A 23,455-nucleotide genomic window follows, 5' to 3' on the forward strand; every position below is an offset into this window, starting at 1 on the left:
TGTTTTACCCTAATCCCATCTTCTTATAAAAAGGGAAACGATTTCCCAGTCTCACCAACCAGATCCTTCGAGGAAGAAACCTGGAGTAGAAGTGGTTTTTCTTAACCCTCCCACTCCAATATCTGTCTCCCGTCCCTAGAGATGAGGGGCCTTTGATTGTTAAGAATTGGGATCACTAAGAAATGTCAAGAAAAGACATTTCTGACAATGCATAAGGGTTGGACAGGTGTCAGGTGTGTAAATGTTTGATTTCATAAAAATAGGTAAATAAGTAGGAAATAAACATGCTAATTTTTCAATTAGCCTGATACTCCCAAAGCCAACAGGGTATGGGGGCCACTGAGCCCCGGCTACGTGTTTTTGATAAAGGCGTGACTCAAATGTACTGAAATGCTGATTTACCTAGGCAGCGTGATGTCGGGAGTCTACAGTTGGCAAAAATTCCGCAATGAATGAGCACAGTACTTTCCCTCTATTTTAAAAGAGTAATTTCTTAAATTTCTTAAGATGCAAAGAATAATATTGCCAAGTCCCGTTATGTCCATGCTCTGCAAGAATATTTTAAGGACGCGTGGAGGACGCTACGCCAGGTGGGACCCGCCGGACGCGCCACTCACACATTCCACACGTCAGCCACGTCCCGAGCGTCACCCAGGTCCCGCCCGTAAGCCCCGCCCATAGACCTACTGCGTCACGCACGACCCGCTCGCTCCGCCCTTACGTCGTACACGCCCCGCCCGCCGTCGCCGCCTGCGTCCTCGTAGCGGCGCTCAGTGACATTGAATGCTCCAGCGCCTCCGCCTTCCCCGAGGCGCCGTGCCGGTCAGCGGAGTAGGCGGCCATGGGGAGCCTCCGCGGCCTGCGCCTGGCGGCGGGTGAGACGCGGGACGGGCTGAGGGAGGGCGGGAAGCCAGCTTGGCCCCTGGGGTTGGAGGAATCCTGCAGCCGTCCTAGACCTGGTAGTGGTTTGGTGCCATCACGCACTCCCCTCCGGTTGCTCGGAATTCTACCCGCACGGTAGTCACAGTGGGAGCAAGCCAGGGCTGAGCGAGCAAGGCTGAGCCGGCCCTGGGGGCTGGCCCTGTGTGACGCTCGCAGCCTGGCTCTCCATCCACAGCTCCCACCAACTTTATGAGCCCCGTTCGCCCTGTCTTCCCACCTCCTGTCACCAGCCTCCGCGGAACTCAATTCACCCGCCACCCCTAGAACTCCCTGGTTGCCTGATTCATTCCACGCTTCTCAGGCTAACCTCTCCCTTTCCCCCCCCCCCTCCACCCCCCATCCCCGTTACTCTCCTTGAGTCTTGAGTCTCCCCCGTCCCCCATCTCGAGTGGATCCTTGCTGTCAGAGAAAACCTGTAGTCTGGAGTTTCCTACCCACTTAGTGTCTTGATTAGGCAACGGAGTTAAGGTCTCACAGTTTTCTTAACATGAGGGCTGCATTGTTTTTTAAAAAAAGCAATTCTACAATTAAGTGCTTTGAACTTCTTCTACTGCTATGTAAATGCAGGATCTGCAGTTTGTTTTCCTAGTAGAAATTTGTAGAATGGGCAATGCCTTCTCGGGGAACCAGTAGAACTTGTACTTATTAGGGGCCATTTTATAGCTGAATATATTTACATACGTTATTCTATTTGACTGATTTTTCATAGTCTTCTTAGGTAAGTTTTATCATTCCCTCTACATTTTACAAATGAAGAAACGTAGGTCAGAGGGCTAATGACTTGTCCAAGATCACTTCCCTTCACAATGTTAGAGGCAGGACATGAGCCTGCTCTCTAATTCCAACTTGTGCTCTTTGCCTTGTTCAAGCTGCCTATTCACAATGTGTGTGTATGTATTTGTCATGGTTAATTGGATCTCTTTGATGTGCAATGAGTCATGAAATGCAGAATTACTTAAGAAAAGGAAGCACACATCCATATGCAATTGGGTTTTCAAGTAAGACTGATGTAACAGGCATCCTGAACCAAGTAATGTATACCATGTCCTCCTATCCAAGGATTCAAACAAGCACCAATCAAAAATACTACAAAAAAAAAAAAAGTTACCTTGTTGCTGATATGAATTATGCAATTTGGTCTATGATGGTTGCAACTCTACTGAACATATACACTTTTTTTCTTGTCATTATTTCCTGAACAATACAGTATAATAGCTATTTGCATAGCATTTACCTTGTCATAGGTATTATAAATATTCTAGAAGTTATAAAGCATTTGGGAAGATGTGCATAGGTTATATGCAAATACTATGCTAGCCTATATAAAAAAGGCTAATATGCAAATTGACCGAATGGCTGAACGACCGGTCACTATGACATGCACTGACCACCAGGGCGCAGACGCTCAACGCAGGAGCTGCCCCCTGGTGGTCAGTGCACTCCCACATGGGGAGTGCCACTCAGCCAGAAGCCAGGCTCATGGCTGGCAAGTGCAGCTGTGGTGGCGGGAGCCTCTCCCATCTCCGTGGCAGCACTAAGGATGTCTGACTGATGTCTGACTGATGTCTGTGGGGAGCGGGCCTAAGCTGTCAGTCAGACATCCCCCTAGGGCTCCCAGACTGCAAGAGGGTGCAGGCTGGGCCGAGGAACACTCCCCACCCCCACCCCCACCCCCCAAGTGCACAAATCTCATGCACCGGGCCTCTAGTTTTATATAACTCCTTGGAGTTGGGTATCTGAGGGGGTCCTGGAACCAATGCCCCTCAGGTACCAAGGGACAACTGTATACCTTACTTATCTGGAAAATTACTTGGAATAAGATACTCTAGGTGAGTGACATTTCAAATAGCCAAAGCTTAATACTTTAAACAATGGCCCTTTATTTTTAATTGTTTCTGTTGGAAATCTTTGCTATACTCCCTTATCAAACAGAATATGAGCTTTTATGAGCTTGAATTTATTTGTTGTTTTGAAGATATAGGTCAGGGTTAACTTGCAATTCTTGGACCACTTCACAGATGAGAGGTCCTGAGAACCTCTGGAATTATATAATATAATTTTATTCAAATGTTTATGTTTACATACCTGTTTAGGGAGAGTCCTTAGCTTGCATCCATTATTCAGATCAATTTGCACTCTTTAAAAGTATTGATACAGATGATTTGGAACTAAATAGCTACTGACCCACACTAGTATGGGTTTCATGATGGTAAAGACTTTTATTTTTGCTAAATCTTCAGCACTTACCAGCATCCAGATCACAGTAGACAGGTAATAGATATTTTTTTTGGATGAGAGACATTAGGAAGTATCATGGAACATGCTGCAGAAGTATCTCAGAACTTGCTGTCTCTTTTCCAAAAGTAGAATAAAATAGATATAACTTTCAGGACATTGTATCTTTCTACAGAATAATTACTAGGTCACAGGAATGGAAGGGCCTTATAAGAATGTTTCTTCACACCTTAGAAAAGTTACTGTCCTAAACTCCTTTGACTTGTTAGTGGATTTTAAAGTGAATTTACTACACTTTTATACCAATGCAATGGACCATTGTCTGCCTCCTTGTCAGTTTAACCCACTTCGCAGAGCATTTCAATCAAGTTACAAGTCCTGTAGTCCAGTTCCCTAACTTTAAAGATGAAGGAACTTAAGGCCCAAGAAGTAAATTGACTTGCCAGGGGTCACATGAGTACAAAGGTGGGACATAACCAATATCTTCTGGGTCCCATTCTCATTTTATTTCCTACATTTATAGTTCTTTTTGTTTGTTCTTGCTAACCAACCCTAAATGAGTACATGCCCATTTTTCCTGCTCCAGTCTTTGGCTTTGCATATCTCTTCTCCAGGTCTTGCCAACAGGTTTTTATTAAGCACACACTTTGTGCTCTGTACGCTATGAAAGCTCTAAAATGAGTGGACTGCCACTCCTAGGGCTGGAGTTTATTGTGATGAACAAATGTACTTACATAGTACATCTGGAGAGATTATACATGACAATATAAAGTTTTCGATTACAGAACAGGTTTTCAAGTCTGTGGTGTCCTGGAGCCATTTCCTAGTGGCTTTGTGCACATCTCTTCCCAATTTCACAATCAGTGATGTCACATTGGTAGCTTGAAGTCTGCTATGGTGTGCCAGGAGCCAGTCCATCCTTGCTGTTTCAAAGGACCTGGCATATATGGCATACTGTTCTTAAAATGTTTGCTCACCTTCTTGGCACTATGTGTTTTAACCAAGGTCTCCTCTCTGAGAAAGGTTGTTTCCCCAGTTAGGGATTTTCCCCTGAAGTTAGGGAGGGAACAAAACTCCTCAACTAAGTGCCAGGCAGGTAATTAATCACTTTAACTACGAACAATCATGCTTAAGCTACATAATCTTTACTCCCTGGAATGGAGATAAGAAACGCCCTAACCTTTGTAATAGAGATTGATAGGATTGAATCAACTGGTATAAATACAGATGTAACAAGACAGCAAGAGACAGAACTTAGAAGACAGAACCTAGACACAGAACCTAGAGAAGAACCTAGAGACAGAACATGGCAAAAGATCCTGGACAGAAACTGGCCACAGAACCTAGGGACAGAACCTAGAGATAGAACATGGCAAAAGATCCTGGACAGAAACTGGCCACAGAACCTAGAGAAAGAACCTAGCGAGAGAACCTGGCTGAAGATCCTAGAGACAGGACCTGGCTACAGAACTTGGTTGGAGAACCTAGCCAGAACCTGGCTGAAGAACCTGGCTACAGAATCTGGTGTCCGAACCTGGCTGGGGAACCTGGAGAACCTGGCTGGAGAACCTAGCAAGAGAACATGGACACAGAACCTGGCAATAGAACCAGGCAAGAGAACCCAACCATGCTGATCAACTGAATGCTGCCTCCGAGTCTTTCCTTCTTCGCCGACTCCGTCCACACCTTTGGGGACCCCTGGACCTGCTGGGGTTAGACCCCAGCAATAGTGAAGGTAATTGGCAAACACCTCAAATCAGGGCTTTTTTCTGCCAGCCCTCTCCCAAGAGCCTGCATTCCACTGGCTTTAAAAATTCAGAGAAAGGAAAAGCAGTGTAGGTTATGATTATCTATTACTGAAGGCTTCATTGAAATGGAAAGGATGGGAGATTTCATAAGTAAAGATAGGGAGCGGTGTAATGAGTCTGGAGATGGGGTATAATATGGGGGTGAAAAAGATCCAAGAGGAAGGTACACTTCCCAGCTCATTCTATGAAGCCAGCATCACCCTAATACCAAAACCAGATAATATGGGGGTGAGGGGGCAAAAGGGCAGTAAGGAGAAAGGATGACGCTGGATTTTAGTCAGGAGGTAATAGGAGATAAACTGTGGTCTTTTGAAGATTTTGAGCAGAAGTCATAAAAAAACATTTTTCGAAAATTAACATGGCTGCTACATACAACACTAATAGCTGCTGCCTATGAAGGTAGTGCAGTCATCCATGTGTGAAGTGATGATGGAAATGACACAAGACCAGTATATCTGGGATATGTTTTGAAGAAATTATAAGTATGACTGAGACAGAGCGATTTAAGGAAATACTTAAAGACTTGCCATTTTTCACATGGAGCACTGAGGGAGTGTTACCCCACCATCAGAAATAAGAAAGTTGGGAAAGGGTGCTGATTTGGCAGAGAGGATGGCGTATTATTGAGTGGTGGGTGGCACTGAGTTATAGGTGAGCATGGGACCTCTCAGTCAAAGGCCTGAAGACAAAGGAGGGGTACAGTTAGGGAAATATATGGGAGCCATCAGTGGGGAGCTGATTTTTTTTTTTTTTATATTTTATTGAGTTTTTACAGAGAGGAAAGGAGAGAGATAGAGAGCTAGAAACATTGATGAGAGAGAAACATCGACCAGCCGCCTCCTGCACACTCCCCACTGGGGATGTGCCCGAAACCAAGGTACACGCCCTTGACCGGAATCGAACCTGGGACCTTTCAGTCCGCAGGCCGACGCTCTATCCACTGAGCCAAACCGGTTTCGGCAGGGAGCTGATTATTAAAACAGTATGGAGGAGTCCTCCCTGAGAGGAGTGTGGAACAGAGGCAAAAACTGAACCTTAGAGGCCTGACATAGTGTAAATAATAGGAAGTGGCAAAGAGGACATTAAAGAAGGTAGATCATAGAGGTCGTAGATGAAGGGAGAAAATGGTGTAGGATGTCAGGAGGGATCAAGTCCTTGTAGAAGGATGAGGTCAGTAGAGTCAAGTGGCTACAAAGATGGGAAGAGTGGGATCAAATGAGGTAATGATGAATCTAAAAAAAAAAATGATTAGAAAGAGATCATAATGTTATTAGAACAATTTTAGTAACGAGTTGGGGAAGGAATGTTGTAGTAAAATGTGTGAGTGGTGAGGTTAAGGTAGGATGCATGCCACTTAATCATTTGATCTTTGAAAGGAAGCAGATTGGTATTTTATTTATAGGAGCTGTTGAGAGCAAATAAATGTTTTGCCCAAGATAGTAGACTCGCAGTGCCACTGCGGTGTGGTGAAATAGGAATTCTCATCTACTGATAGAAGTGTAAATAGATTCGGCCTTTCTGGAAATCAGTTTATTATAAGCATTAAGAATCTTAAAAGGGTTCATATCCTTTAGCTCTCTACTACCAGGATTCAGTATAAGAAAATAATCAGAAATGTCATCAGAGATTAATGTAGAAAACTGTTTGCTGAAACATATTTGTATAGTGAAAATGTGAGACAAATCCAGCCATAGGGAATGATTGAATATTATACAGCTATCAAAAGTACTTCTAATTAATATCTAGGAAAAGTGTTTGTGACATAAGTAAGATATGGTATTTATTATGTTATTATGAAAAATATATATGGCCCTGGCTGGGTAGCTCAGTTGGTTGGAACGCCATCCCAATACGCCAAGGTTGTGGGTTCAATCCCTGGTCAGGGCACATACAAGAATCAACCAATGAATACATAAATAAGTGAAACATTAAATCAGTGTTTCTCTCTTTCTCTCTCTCTCTCTCCCTTCTCTCTCACTAAAATCAATAAACAAAAACATTTTTAAAATGTACATGTTGTGTGTAAGCATAGGGAAAAGTCTAGGAAGAAATACACCAAGTTATTCCTGAAGAGTGTGATTCTGGGTGCTTTTATTTATTTATTTATCTTTTAGCTTCTAAAATTTTTTATAATGGGCAGGTGTTAACTTTTATGATTTCAAGTTTGTTTGTTTTTAAGAGTGGGGAGACATTTGGCATTAAAAGGGCCGTGGAAAGGAAGGATCTAGAGCAGTGGTTCTCAACCTTCCTAATGCCACGACCCTTTAATACAGTTCCTCATGTTGTGGTTACCCCCAGCCATAAATTATTTTCGTTGCTACTTCATAACTGTAATTTTGCTGCTGTTATGAATCGTAATGTAAATATCTGATATGCAGGATGTATTTTCATTGTTACAAATTGAACATAATTAAAGCATAGTGATTAATCACAAAAACAGTATGTAATTATATATGTGTTTTCCGATGGTCTTAGGCGACCCCTGTGAAAGGGTCGTTCGACCCCCAAAAGGGTCGTGACCCACAGGTTGGGAACCGCGGATCTAGAGGTAGTGAGGTAAGTTTAATAAGAAGGATCACAGATGGAAGGGCTCACTATTTCAGAGTGAAGGACTAGTGTTCTCCTGAGCCTGTAGGGAAGCCTGAGAAAACAGATGGAGAGATAAGGAATCTGTTTCTGTCACAAAGCCAATTTAGGTCAACAGCTAAGGCAAGAGAGTTTCAAATCACCCCTGTTGGGAGTGGGCTGGAATGTGGATGGGGGGAAATGATCACCAAGGCGTAGCCCCATCTCACTGAAGTTTGGCCATCAGATAGATGGAATTGCAAGACTTTTCCATAGAGTCCCCACTCCCCAGTTAAAAACTGGATAGATGCCAAAGATTTATTTATAAATCTGGGTTTTTTTCAACTCTAAAAGATTTTTCCCGTACTATTGTTACAAATGGTGATTAGGGTTCTGGCCAGCCCACAAAAACTCATTATGTCAATCTGTCTTGCCAGTTTTCCCTCAGTATTTTACACATATGGTCCTTTAGCTATCCGTTTTCTTTACACAGTCCCCTTGAGTACAGTGTTGCAACATGACACCACCTAAAGGGAGGTTCTATGTTCGCGAAGCTCCCCCCCTTTTCCTCTACCCCAGGCCTGTCCTGCATTCTGCACTCAGATTTATCTTCCAGAAATATCATTGTTATTGTTTTCCTGCTCAAAACTGCTTTGCCTGTTTCCCAGATCCTTTTGGGGGTGTAGCAGACAAAAGGACTCTCACTGGGGGGGAACATGAGTAGCCACAATACCCAGAGCCAGTGAGCTGGGCCAGTACCATCACTTAGGTTCTGAGCCCTAGAACGTCAGTGTGGACCTCATTAACAAGGCAGAGATAGATTATGAGTGATGGTAGCTGGCAGGCAGACCCAGAAGTCTATGCTACGTGCAAGAACAAGCACATCAGATTTAAAGCCAGACAAAATCCATTCCTTGTCAGAATAGTTGCAGACGGAAAATCAAGCCATTCAGGTCTAATTTTTGAAAAGCTCAAAGCAAGTTAATACACGCTGTCCTCCAAAAATGTATACACTCTTTAATAGCTAATAGCTCAATTGATGTTTCTTTCTTTTCAGAATTAATCCATTGGAATTAATAATTATTCAAAGTGTATATACATTTTGGGGGGGAACATGCTGTATTTCAGGTTTGTTCATTTGTTTTGTTGTGGTTGGTCTTTAGTGCAGTCCAGCTTTGTCTTTAATGTGGAAACTAAATCAACGGTTCTCTATTTCAAAAGAGCTCTGGGTGGCCCTGGCTGGGTGGCTCGGTTGACTGGAGCGTTGTCCTGTTTGCCAAAAGGTTGCAGGTTCAAGTCCCGGTCAGGGCACATACCTAGGTTGTGGGTTCAATCCCCAGTCGGAGTGAGTAGTAGGGGAGGCAACAAATCTCTCTCTCTCTCTCCCCCTCCCTCTCTCCTTTTTCTCTCTAAATATCAATTAAAAAACAACAGATCCTTGGGTGAGGATAAAAAAAAATGTATATATGGGGGATGGGGGGCACCAGGAGCAGTCAATGGGGGGAAAAGGAGACTTATGTAATACTTTAAACAATAAAGAATTTTTTAAAAAATATATTTTATTGATTTTTTACAGAGAGGAAGGGAGAGGGATAGAGAGTTAGAAACATCCATGAGATAGAAACATCGATTCAGCTGCCTCCTGCACACTCCCCATTGGGGATGTGCCCGCAACCAAGGTACATGCCCTTGACCGGAATCGAACCCGGGACCCTTCAGTTCGCAGGCCTACGCTCTATCCACTGAGCCAAACTGGTCAGGCGATAAAGAATTTTTTTTTAAAAAAGTATATAAATGAGCTCTGGGTGGAAATAAGAGCTCTAACTTCTCTACATGACAGAATTATCCTAATTATTCTTCTTTCTACTAGGTCAATTAGAGCAGCTATAAACAAATGACATACAATTCATCATAATTATAAAATAACATTTTAAAAAAATGTATTTATTTATTTCAGAGAGGAAGAGAGAGATAGAAACATCAATGATGAGAGAGAATCATTGATCGGCTGCTTCCTGCATGCCTGCAACCCAGGCATGTGCCTGACTGGGAATCGAACCGTGACCTCCTAGTTCACAGGTTGACACTCAACCACTTAGCCACACTGTGGACATAAAATACATTAGTGATGAGACAGTGTATGTATATGAACTATGCTATACTCAGGATAGGCCTACATGTAGCTTTGTTCCTCCTGAGACTTATAATTGATTGATTCACAAAACAAATTTTCAACGTTCCTTAGTCTTGTGCTTTTCTATCATAGCAAACATTTTAGGACTAGCAATATCCTATTTCAATTCTGAAAGGATTAAAGAGGCATTTGTGGACTATCATGGGTACTGTGTATTAAGATTAGAAAAGCTTTCCATGGGACACGAAAAGAGGAATATCATTTGCCCCAGGAATAAGCTTTTCCCAGTGGAGGTCATGGCAGCAGCCACTGGCCTGGAACACTAGGAAAAGAGAACGAGGTGGTTGGGCAAACAGTCTCACATCCCTGCAGTAGGATCAGCTCTGTGAGCTCTGGTCATTCACTGTGAGATCAGACAGTGACTGTGTTCCCCCACGAGGGTGGCCAGCTGCTGTGGAGGAGGGATGTGAAATAAGCCTATTCCAAGGGGATGAAGAAGGCAAGGCAACTATAGACCTGTTCACACTGCATGTTATTAAGGACTGAGTGGTGTATTACAGACTTTAGGGGATGCGGTGGGGGGAGGGGGAGGCTATAAAATCTGAAAGCTGGGCATATTCTACAGGGATTCTAAATTTACTGCTGATATGCCAAACTTAGAAGTAAAGCTGAACTGGTCCGTAAATTAACTGTTGAAAAGAGGGATTTTGAGCCAAGACAGAGGAGACATAGTATTAAGCTCTGTAGGTGCGCTCTGGCATTCATGAAGCTTACGTTCAACAGAGACTCTAGCTGATTGTGTTGAATAGCAATGATTCTTAAATATGGCAGCTTGTTAGAATCCCAGGGGTGGGGAACCTTTTTTTCTGTCAAGGGCCATTTGGATATTTATAACATCATTCGATGGCCATACAAAATTTTTAGCTTAAAAATTAGCCTGCTATATTTGATCAAGCATTTAATTAACGCACCCCTAATGGGTTGGGAGGGCCAGACCAAATGAATTCGTAAGACTTACATGGCCCAAGGGCCTGACTTTCCCCACCCCTGCCTTAGATAATCTTTTAAAAAATATTAATGTCCAGGCCCTGCTCCCAGAAATTGGGATTTCATTGTTCTATGTTGGCCCTGTGTATTTTTTTTTTAAGGTATCCTGGTGATTCCAATATGATGAGTCTGAAATCCAGGTTTCTAGAGCAGTGCTTCTCAAACTTTAGTATGCCTAAGCATCACTTGGAGGGCTTGTAAAAACAAGATTCAAGGTTTGGTGTGAGGGTCTGAGAATTTGTATTGCTATGACACTCCCAGCTGAGGCTAAATAGTATTGCCTTAGACTTTGGAGAATGTGATATTGGTTCCCATGTGTCTGGCACACAGGAAGTACTCAGCAGCTGTTGAATGAATACGAGTATCTTTTTGATTCTCAAAATTTAATGTTCGTATGAATCATTTGGATATCTTATTGAAAATTTTGTAGGTCTGGGGTGGAAACTGAGATTCTGCCTTTCTCAAAGGCTCCCAGGTAATGTCAGCCACACTTGAGAATAGCAAGGTGTGACAAGATACATGCTATAATATGTAATTTTCTCATCTCATTTTCACCAGGATACACTTGTCAGATGACCTTCACCTGTGCATCTTTGGTCTACCAAATGTGAATTGGGCACATTCCCTATCCCATTCCTTTCTTTTTCTCTCCCATTCCAAAAGCATATTGGAGTGCAAGTGAGTGAGTGAGTGACACTTTTATAGTGAGAACATCAAATTCTAAGTTTTTAATATTGACTATCAAGTAAATATTCATAAAACATGTATAAAGTAAAAACAAGATACAGTTGCCCTAGCCAGTTTGGCTCAGTGGATAGAGCGTCAACCTGCAGACTGAAGGGTCCCAAGTTCGATTCCAGTCAAGGGCAGATGCCTGGGTTGTGGACTCGATCCCCAGTAGGGGGCGTGCAGGAGGCAGCTAATCAATGATCCTTTCTCATCATTGATGTTTCTAGCTCTCTCTACCTCTTCCTTCCTCTCTGAAATCAATAAAAATATAAAAACAAGATACAGTTAATACCCAAGTACTCATGTTTTAAAAATATTTTTATTTTGGAATAATTTTAACTTACAGAAAAGTTGCAAAGGTAGTAGAGTTCTGTATAGCCCTCACCCAGTTTCCCCAGTGTCAAGATCTCACATAACCACAGTTCATCTGTTAAACTAAGAAATTAACATCAGTTCATTACTGTCAGTTAAAAGACAGACTTTATTCGGTTCTCCAGTTATTCTGTTGCCCATTTCCCGTTCCAGGATTCAGTCCAGGACACTATGTTGCATTTAGTTGTCGGGTTCCTTAGTCTCTTCTGATCTGTGACAGCGTCACACGCTTTGATTTTCATGATCTTGATAGTTTTGAAGAGCACTGGTCAGATATTTTCTAGAATGTCTCTCAATTTGGGTTTGTTTGATGCTTTCTCATGATGAGAGTAGGGTTATGGGTTTGGAGGAAGAATAAATAGCACAGAGGTAAAGTGTCCTCATCACATCATACTAGACAGTACATGCTATCCACATGATTTATGACTGGTGATTTTGGCTAGTTTGTTTCTTTCTTGTAAAGTCACCAAGTCACTAAGTCCAGCCCATCCTCAAGTGGAAATGAATCCAGGAGGGAAGAGAATCTACATGTATCTGGGATTTCTATTTAAGGAAGATTTGTCCCTTCTCCCCCATTTATTCATTCATCCAGATATCAGTATGGATGCATATATGTTACACCTTAAGTTATAATCTATAACTGCATTATTTATTTTGTTGGTCAAATTATTCCAGGGTAGGTTCTATCAACTCATCTCCTGTGTCCTTTTACATGCCCCCATCCTTTTGATTTTTGAACACTTTTTCTTTCTGGTCCTACAGGATGTTCCAGATTCATCTTGTATTTTCTCTGCCTGAGCCTAGAATCAGCCATTTTTCTCCGAGGAACTCTAGTTCCTTTTATTGGGTAATGGTATTTAGAAACTAAGATCTGGGCACTGAGAGTTCCTGTTGCCACAGAAGTGTCACTGAGTCCAAGCCGACCCAGTGGGCAGAGCTGGGAAATACATATATGTATACTAAGTCCTATACACATAATTATGTCTGTATCTGTCTATAAATCTATCTTCTGTCATCTCTCTATATGTTTACAAATACATAATATATATAAGTATATGAAGCTAAAATAGTTCATATACTGTTCTCTGGCCCTGATCCAGCACCACAGGATTTACTCTAGCTTTCCACCCTTGCTTTTGGAACTTCTTTCTCTGACAGTGAGAAACCTGGCTCATTATCTACCACTTGTTTACTTATTTGTTCAACCCTAGTATACGTGTATAGAGTAGTTTTAGAATTGTTAACCCATGCTCATGTAAAAAAAAAATATCTGCCAGTTAGAATACAGTGTTTATGTATAGTTCTTTTTGTATTTAGTCTTAGTTTTCAGTCAAAACAATGTTTTTCAAAGTTACTTAGGTAGCTCCTTTTTCCCCTACCTAGAAGGTTATGGGGTTAGGTCATTTCATACATTTTAGTACAGTTAGATACATTTGTCACATTCTGCATTACATCCTGGGATTCCTCCAGCATCCTGGTTGATAATTATTTGTTTGTTTATTTATTATTGATTCTAGACAGGGAGGAAGGGAGAAAGAGAAACATCCGTGTAATAGAGATACTAGTACATCAACCAGCTGCCTGCCATATGTGCCCCGACTGGAGATCAAACCTGAAACCTAGGTATGTGCCCTGACCGGGAATTGAATCCCTGACCTTCCAGTGCACAAGACAATGCTTCAACCAACTGAGCCACACCAGCCAGGACCTGGTTGATTTTTTTAAAATATATTTTTATTTATTTCAGAGATGAAGGGAAAGGGAGAGCTAGAAACATCAATGATGAGAATCATTGATCAGCTGCCTCCTGCACACCCGACACTGGGGATCGAGCCCGCAACCCGGGCATGTGCCCTTGACTGGAATGGAACCTGGGACCCTTCAGTCCGCAGGCTGATGCTCTAGCCCAGCCGTGGGCAAACTACGGCCCGCGGGCCGGATTCGGCCCGTTTGAAATGAATAAAACTAAAAAAAAAAAAGACCGTATCCTTTTATGTAATGATGTTTACTTTGAATTTATATTAGTTCACACAAACACTCCATCCATGCTTTTGTTCCGGCCCTCCGGTCCAGTTTAAGAACCCATTGTGGCCCTCAAGTCAAAAAGTTTACCCACCCCTGCTCTAGCCACTGAGCCAAACCAGCTAGGGCGATATTTTAAAATTTACATCTGTTAAAGCTCTTTGTGATGTACAGTATTAAGAGTTTTAACAAATGTCATGATTTTATTTTTAAGCAAATTAATGGCAAACTTCATAGCTAGCAACACACCTGACAACTGATCTTGACAAAGTTTAGGAAACACTAACTTAGATCATCTTGTAAAAGCCTCTTTGTCATCTAGCATTCATTGACCCTTCATTTATCATCACTGATTCCCAGATAGTGGTCATATCTCAGGTCACATAACTGATGCTTCTCTCTAGGAGGGTCTTGAAAGATTCAGAGAAAAAAGGCATCCCTGCTCTCTGCACTGTCCATCATGAGGTTGGAAAGGCTTTTTATGGAAAGGAGGGGACAACAAGATAGAAGACAGTATTTGAACCAGCCTCATCCCAGCTGACCTATTACAACAGCGGTTGCCAACTGGTGGTCCACAGATGACTGGTGCTCCGTGAGATCTGAAAGGTTGGCGACTGCTGCATTACAGTGTCCAGCTAGCAACAGTACCTCTAAGGCACTGGTTTTCAAATTGTGAGCCCCAGGACCAACAGTATCAACATCACTTGGGAAATTGTTAGAAGTGCAAATTTTCAGGTTCCACCCAATACTCGCTGAATCAGAAAATCTGGAAATGGGGTCTAATAACATATTTGAAAGTTTGAGAACCTCTACTCTTCTTTTTTAAAATTTTTTAAAAAGGATTTTAGAGAGAGGAAGTGGGAGGGAGAAGGAGAGAGAGAGAAAATCATCAGTTTGTTATTCTACTTATTTATGCATTCATTGGTTGCTTCTTGTATGTGCCCTGACTGGGGATTGAACCTACAATCTTGGCATATTGGGACCACACTCTAACCAACTAAGCTACCCGATCAGGGAGAGAACCTTTACTCTTAATATTAACCAGCCATTGCCAGTCACAGCCTTAGAGGCAGCTGTGAGACTTCATCTTGACTTCCTGCCTAGGGCCCTAGGGATGCAGAACTGTCAGCCAGGGACAGTCTGTAAGTTCAACCAGAGAGCTAAAGGGCTATTTTCTTTTTAATTTGTATGTTTGTTTTTAATTGTAGTCCACCAGAGATGGAAAATTTTTGACTTGGATATCTGGGGCAAAATATTCTATCTCTTGGAGATAGAAAAAGAAAGCCTTAATAATACTAAAACTTTAATGCTTTCATTTTTTTTTTTTTTTTGTAATCTCAAAGTAAAAACTGAGATCAAGTACTTCATTTTTTAGTGATGTCAGTTTTTTGTTGTTGTTGTTGTTTTGTTTTGTTTTCTCTCTCCTTTCCTCTCTGAAATCAATAAAAACATATTTTTTAAAAATATATAAACAAAGATCAGGAAGGTGGGACTCACATCATGCTTTCCTTCCCTCCTTTCCTTTTTTCCCCCAGAAAATCCTTTTTTTATTTTCCCCATCTTTATTGAGGTATAATTGACAAACTCACATATATTTAAAGTGTAGCTATACAGGGTTGCTCCAATAATGTATACATACTAATAGCTAATAGCTCAAATGCTTCCCCCGACGGTGGGAACACGGGGAAGGACTGCGACAGCGACCTCAGGCCATGCCTGCATCTGTGTTCTCTGATGTCAGTTTTTAAAATTATTTTTTGCATTGGTTGGCATCTAATATGAAGCTATAGTGAGAAAAATTTGGTAAATATTTTCTGATTTAGATAAACCCCTCATGCCTTCAAGTCCTTATCCCCACTGCCACCTCAGGTACCTCTGTGATCTCAAATCCTTTTCACATTATTTACTCTGTTCCAGAATCGCTCTAGGGCCCTTGCACTTACTGTTGTTTCTGTTTGAAATAGCATTCCACCAGATATCTGCATGTAGATATGTATAGCTAGCTCCTTCACTTCCTTCAACAGCGGATTCTCAAAGAGAACTTCCCTGACTATCCTATCTAAAATTTCACCCACACACTCCACTCCAAGCACACAAGCACTTCATATCCCCTCTGTTCATGTTTTCTCTCTGGCACTTACTATCTAACTATATAGTTTTCCCCTCCAATAGAATGTAAGTTCTACTGGAATAGATTTTCATCTCTTTTTGTATATTGCCTGGATCATGGTAGGTACTCAATTATTTGTTGAGTATCTCCAAACATGCGTTTATGTGACTGATTGTAAATAGGTGTAGATGTGAGCATTTTTGCTTTAAATTACTACCTAAACTGAGCTGAGAGGCAACTTCTGTTCTTAACTGTCTATTCTTCTCTATTCTCCTAAACTGCCTGTGTTCTTATTAAGTGGAATGGGCCACCCTAACCAGTTTGGCTCAGTGGGTAGAGCGTTGGCCTGCGGACTAAAGGTCCCGGGTTCGATTCCAGTCAAGGGCACATGCCCGGGTTGCGGGCTGGATCCCCAGTGGGGGACGTGCAGGAGGCAGCCAATGAATGATTCTCTATCATCATTGATGTTTCTCTCCCTTCTCTCTGAAATCAATAAAAATGTATTTTTTTAAAAAAAAAAGGGGGGGGGGGATGGGGAAAGGCAGTTACCAAAGGAAATAATTACTGATTCTTTTTTTCTTTTTTAAATATATTTTTATTGATTTCAGAGAAGAGAGAAGGGAGAGAGAGAAACATCAATGATGATAGAGAATCATTGATCGGCTGCCTCCTGTACATCCCCCACTGGGGATCCATCCCACAACCGGGGCAAGTGCCCTGGACCGGAACCGAACCCGAGACCTTTCAGTTCACAGGCCAATGTTCTATCCACTGAGCCAAACCAGCTAGGGCTGTTGATTATTTTTCTGTTTCCTACTTAGAGAGCAGAGTCCTAGCTCACTGCCAATTACCTGTGTTCCTTTCTGTCTCAGTGCCTGCCAGAAGGGAGTGGGACAGGACTGTGAGATGGGGCCTGTAAGTCTCAGGAAACCAGTGGCTCTCTGGGGAAGATGAAAAAGTCCTGGAGATGGATAGTGGTGACGGTGAATTCTGGTGATGGTGTCACACCAATGTGAATGTACTTAATACCACAGAACTGTACATTTAAAAATGGTAAAATGTGTGTTAAATATATTTTACCGCAATTTGTTTAAAAAAACACAGTGGTTCTCAAAGTGTAGTTCCAAACCAGAAGCAGCAACATCACCTGGAAATTTGTTAGGAATTTAAATTCCCAGCCTCCACCTCATAACAATTGATTCTGAAACTGGAGGCAGGTGTGTCCAGTGATTTGTGTTTTAACAAGCCATTCCAGTTATTCTCATGCACACTAAAGTGTGAGAACACATCACTAAATAATTTTGTTGTAATCCTGAGAGCCATAAAAATCTTTTGAAGAGTGTTCATAGAATTTTCTCATGTCCTAGTAACTGCATGATTTCTCAGAAAAAGTGCTCTGGAAATGGAAGATTAATGTCTTAAGTAGTGTTTCAGAAAACAAACTTAACCTTTAAGAGTGCCTGCTGTGTTTCAAACATCTTGCCAAATGCTCCAACATTTGTTTTTTCCATTTAATCTTCAAAGCAGCCCTGGTGAAGTAAAAACTACATTCACCACATTTTAAAATGAGGAATGGGCATGCTTAATTGTAGTGTGTACTTCCTGCCACAAGGTGGCACTGATGGTGTGGTTACCGGGACCCAGGCAAAGCTTTCTGGAATAACAGCCCTAGAAAACAGGAAAAACTGAGGCCTCTAATGAAGGAAATCAGACTGCAGGTAACCACAAATCCTTGCACAAATAGGGGTTCTGACTTCTGGTATGTCAGAGTAAGGACCTCTGAAACTCCACTCCTATATAAAACAATGAAAAGCTGCCAAAAATTCTTAGAATCAATTTTTGCAGAACTCTAGAAAATAACCAGGGGCTTGTGACAATCCAAGTAGCATTTATCCAAGAAAAATGACTTAATCATGGTAAGAACAGCAAGACTTGTGGAGTTTAACTGATTTGCTTTCTCCTCTCAGCTTCACAGTAGCCTTGAAAACTAATAGCCCCACAACCACAACCCCCATTCACAGAGCTAGCCTCTCCCTCTCCCTCTCCCTCTCCCCTCCCCTCCCCTCCCCCTCCCCCTCCCCCTCTCCCTCTCCCTCTCCCTGTCATGCTCAGAGCTAATTCAGTGCCACCAGCTCCCCTTATTCATCAGAGATATTGGTCTGTCTAACCTTAATTTTAAAATCTGATCTTAAAATCAAAGTATGCCTCTTGATGGCAGTGCTGTAGGAGCTACAATGCCACCTTTGACATTTTGCTAAAAAAAAATTCTAACTTGAATCTGATCAAACCTCAAACATTTGTTTACAAGAAATAGGGGAGTTAGAATATGTGAATCAACACTATGGGGATGCAATTAACAAAATCTCAAATGAGGGAAATTCTATAGAACTAATTACCTAGTTTCTTCAACAAATAAATCACACCAAAAAAGGAGGGGGTGACCTACACAGGAAGCATCAACCATATTCAATGTGTGCACCTATTTAGAATAAGCCAACTAAAAAAATTATGAGCCCAAACTGAGTCATTATTTGACCAAAATGTGATGATAACAAGGAATTATTTTATAGTAATACAAAAAGTTATTATTTGAAAATTTATTTGGGTTGAGATGCATACTGAAGTATTTCTGGAAGAACTGACATGATGTTTTGGATTTGCTTTAAAATAATTAAGTAGGGGAGAAGGAGAGGGTGGGGTTCAGATGAAACTATTAGCCACGTATTAATTGTTGAAACTGTGTGGTGAGTACATGGAGATTTGTAATACTACTCTGTCAGTGCTTAGAACTTAGATTTAAAAAATTACCAACCTATATCTAGAGGCCTGGTGCACGAATTTGTGTACATTGAAAGAAAATTAATTAGAAATATTTTAGAGACCGGGGAGGGACTGTGGGAGGGCTCCAGGGCATGTCCAGCCCATCTCACCCAGTCCCGATTGGCCAGACCCAAGCAGCAAGCTAACCTACCTCTCAGAGCGTCTGCCACCTGGTGGGTCAGTGCACATCATAGCGACTAGTCAAGCAGTCAACCGAACGGTTGGACACTTAGCATATTAGGCTTTTATATATATAGATACAGTTTTATATATTCACTAGAGACCTGGTGCACAGCCTGGTGCAAGCCTGGCCTATGGAGATCATGCCGATCTGGCAGTCCGACATCCTCCAAGGGAGGTAGCAGTGCCAAAGTGGCAGGCGGCCGGAGAGGGACCCAAACTGGGGCTGGGCGCCACACCATTCCTGCTCATCCCAGCCCTGCTGCACCTGCTGCTGTCAGTCGGTAGCACTGCCGTGGAGGCGGGAGAGGCTCCTGTTGCCGCAGCTGCACTCACCAGCTGTGAGCCCAGCATCTGGCTGAGCAGTGCTCTTTCTGTGGGAGTGCACTGACCACCAGGGGCAGCTCCTGTCGTAACGGGTCACTTAGGCTTTTATATATATGGGCTAGAGACCCTGTGCATGAAACCCGTGCACTCGGGAGGGTCCCTCAGCCCAGCCTGTGCCCTCTCTCAGCCCAGGAGCCCTCGGGGGATGTCCAACTGATGGCTTAGCACTGCTGTGGAGGCGGGAGAGGCCCCTGCCACTGCCATTGCGCTCGCCAGCCATGAGCCCGGCTTCTGGCTGAGTGGCACTTCCCCTGTGGGAGTGCACTGACCACCAGAGGGCAGCTCCTGCATTGAGCATCTGCCCCCTTGTGGTCAGTGCACGTCATAGCAACCGGTTGTTCTTCCATCGGGCCGAAACCGGCTTTCCAACATCCCCTGAGGGCCCCAGATTGCGAAAGGGCGCAGGCCAGGCAGAGGGACCCCACCAGTGCACAATCAGGGCCAGGGAGGGCCCCAGGGCATGTCCGGTCTGTCTCATGCAATCCCAGTCGGCTGGACCCCAGCAGCAAGCTAACCTACCGGTCGGAGCGTCTACCTCCTGGTGCTCAGGGCACGTCATAGCAAACGGTTGAGCAGCCTTAGCATATCATTAGCATATTATGCTTTGATTGGTTGAATGGCCGACTAAACGACTGGACACTTAGCATATTAGGCTTTTATTATATAGGATGGCTGTATGTATAGTTTTAAAATTACACATAACTCGTGACTATATCCAAAGGTGATTTTTTTTTTCCCAAAGGTGATTTTTAACAATTGATTTCAGAGAGAGGAAGGAAGAGAGAGAGAGAGGCATGAGAAACATCCATCGATTGCCTCCCACATGGGGATCAAACCCGCCAGTTTCCGGTGTATGGATGACACTCCAGTCAACTGAGCCATACTGGCCAGAGCTAAAGTTGGTTTTTAATTGGAGAAATGTGACTTGGGAGGAGCAAGGCTTTATAGAGCCCCTTCCCATTGCAACTCCCTACCCAGAGTTGGCCACAAGAATATTGGCAACTTGGTGTCTTGGTTTATCATGTCTGCGGGGTTGCTAATCTTTACCTAAAAAGCCAGGTGACATAAAACATAATATTTCCACCAGAACCTTTATTGTTATGAAAAGGCCTATGAGAAGTACTTTTATAAAACTTACAGCTGATAAAGTTTATGTTATAAATTGCTAATTTTCTAATCAGCAACACATATATATTTTAAAACAATACCAAGCATAGCATCCCTAAATATAGTATATGTAGCTTACATATAGAGTAGTATATTCATTTTCTAAATGGGTTAATTTTATTAAATGAAATATATACTTTGTAGGCATTTCTCATTTGGAGACAACATCAGATTTTCCTTCTCTGAGACATTTTTCTCTCTTTTCTAGGAAATTGTTTTAGGTTATGTGAAAGAGATGCTTCCTCATCTGTAAGGCTTACCAGAAACTCTGATTGGAAGAGAATAAATGGATTTTGCACCAAACCCCAGGAAAGTCCAAAACCTCCGTCCAGTAAGTTTTTATTACTTTCCCAATTATGGACGAGGCAGCTCCCAAAGAGTCAATTTGGAATAAAAAAAACCTAAAAGAAGGTGGCCACTACATTATGCCTTGTCATGTAGTTCAGACCTCCAAATTGTACTGACATTGGCTGTGCTCACAGGTAGCAATTATTTCTTCATTTTCCTCATTTGTCATGTTTATTTCTTGCCTCAAAGATTGGACTGTCACTTTTTGTAGGAGAATAGATGCACCAAAGAATAGTAGTCTGGAAATTAAAATTATCTTCTAAGGAACCCCAAAGATGAACCAAATCAAGAAATAATGTTTTGGGTAAAGTACAACCTGGGCGAAGGTCTGGCTTGGGCTTTAACTTCAGCCACGTTTAGTCCTATCCCTAACTCTCCCCCTTCTCACTCACCACTATAGGAAGAAGGAGCATAATTTACAAACTGTAGGGCCCTAAGAACAATGTGCTTGTTGCTTCTTCATGCTCGGGCCAGGCAGGTCTTGGTGAGTGGAAAGGAATCAAACTCAAAATATATTTATCAAGAGCTTAAAAATGTTTGTGCCCTTCGACCTGGTGTTTCACTTCTGGGCATGAGTCCTAAGGAATAATCCCTACATATGGGAAAAGCTTTGAGCATAAAGATGTTTCAATTGTTTATCTATAATAGGAAAATGAAAATAAATGTCAGATACTCTGTGAATGATGAATTATGTATGTCAGATCTACTTGATGAGATTATGCATATGTTGGAAATGTTGCTTATAAATACCATGTACTAGCATGGGGAATGTTATAATGCTAATGAATAAGGCAGGAATTAAAAATTTTACATTGTGTGTAGCGATGTAAAATTAGCATGATACAGATATAGCATTACACATACATATATAATTATGGAGATAAGCCTTAGGAAATAAACCAAATAAAAATATAGGGATTATGCTATGATAAGAAAATTAGGGATGATTTTTATCTTTTTCTTTTTTCCACATCTATACTTTCTGTTTTCACATCTATGTTTTCTTTTTTCACATCTATACTTTCTGAATTATCTTTAATGGGTGTATAGTGCTTAAAATGAGAAGGAAGCCCTAACCAGTTTGGCTCAGTGGATAGAGCGTCGGCCTGCGGACTGAAGGGTCCCAGGTTCGATTCCAGTCAAGGGCATGTACCTTGGCTGTGGGCACATCCCCAGTAGGAGGTGTGCAGGAGGCAGCTGATCGATGTTTCTCTCTCATTGATGTTTCTAACTCTCTATCCCTCTCTATCTTCCTCTCTGTAAAAAATCAATAAAATATATTTAAAAAATAAAAAAATAAAATGAGAAGGAAAAAATACTATAGTGACAGTTGTGCCAAATCCTGGAAGTTTTAGGTAAAACTACAGCAGCACTATTTCTATACTTCTAAACCTCTTTTCTCGCCTTTGGTTCTTTGGATGTTTTCCTTATTAACTTTCCTGTTCTTTTGCTGTTGCCTTCTGATGAAGTGAAAGGAACAGCATACACAAAGGGATGGAGGTGGGAGTGAGTGTGACTGGTAGGTAACAGTCAAGGAGGTCTGTCTGCAGTAGAGATGTGGGCAGCATGCAGCATTTGGATGAGACTATCTTCAAGATCCCTTCTAACCTTGACATTCTGTCATTCCCTAACCTTTTCTGCTCCTTATCTTCAATGACTTCCCCTTTCTTTAAAAGTCTTTTTCCTACGTCTGTGGTTTTCTACCCCTCTTACTCAACTGCCTCTTGGGCCACTCCATTTTCTCCTGTCCCTTTTCTTGGGCCATGCCTGAGGTTCAGCCCTTGGCCTCTTCTCATCTTTATCACCCTTGCTGATGGTTATCTCTACTCCAGAATAATTCATGAAACCTACACAGGTGGCAAAAAGTCAGACCCAATAGATCTAAAATGGCACAAATAGCATTTTTTTGTTGCTGAATTTGAGAGTCAAAATCTCACATGTAAGCTGTCTCGTCTTGTTTTTCTCACAGAGACTTACAGCCACAGAGTGCCATTACACAAACCCACGGACTGGGAGAGGAAGATCCTGATATGGGCAGGTCGCTTCAAAAAGGAGGAGGAAATCCCAGAGACTATCTCGTGAGTGCTGACCTTCAGGTTATAAGCAGCTTTGTTTCTCACTGATCTGTTTTAAAGGAGAAGCAGTTCCTTTGAATCTACTTAAAACCTGTCAACCCAGTTTTAAAATAGTTTCACTTCTTGCCTTGGTGGTGTTGCTCAGTGGCTGGAGCGTCATCCTGTGCACCAAAGGAGTCGTGGGTTCGATTCCCCGTCAAGGGCACATATCTGTGTTCAGGTTCAATCCCTAGCCCCAGTCAGGATGTGTGTGGCAGGCAGTCAGTGAATATCTCTCTCTCTCTCTCTCTCTCTCTCTCTCTCTCTCTTTCTCTCTCTCTGTCCCTCTCTCTCTCTCTCTCTCTTTCTTTTTCTCTTTCTCTCTCTCTGTTCCCCTCACTCCCTCCTTTCCACTCTCTCTAAAAAAGCAATGGAAAAAATATCCTCAGGTGAGTATTAAAAAAAATAAAAGTTTTCACTTCTCTAAATGTTTCCTCTTTATCAAGTACCTGGGATAAAAACATCTAGGATATCT

The 23,455-nt window shown here is 42.1% G+C and overlaps 1 protein-coding gene across 1 annotated transcript in view; it reads left to right on the plus strand.

Moving 5' to 3' along the window:
* Positions 1–720: 720 nt before the first annotated feature.
* Positions 721–23,455, plus strand: part of FAM162A (family with sequence similarity 162 member A) — a 29,698-nt gene continuing 6,963 nt past the window's right edge. The window contains exons 1-3 of the mRNA XM_036348123.1: positions 721–875; positions 20,727–20,849; positions 22,836–22,944. Of these exons, the coding sequence (XP_036204016.1) occupies positions 842–875; positions 20,727–20,849; positions 22,836–22,944 (266 nt within the window). The 5' untranslated portion in view covers positions 721–841. The remainder of the gene's footprint in view (positions 876–20,726; positions 20,850–22,835; positions 22,945–23,455) is intronic.

This window comes from Myotis myotis, unplaced genomic scaffold, assembly GCF_014108235.1.
Source record: "Myotis myotis isolate mMyoMyo1 unplaced genomic scaffold, mMyoMyo1.p scaffold_m19_p_2, whole genome shotgun sequence".
In the NCBI taxonomy this organism is placed as follows: Eukaryota; Metazoa; Chordata; class Mammalia; order Chiroptera; family Vespertilionidae; genus Myotis; species Myotis myotis.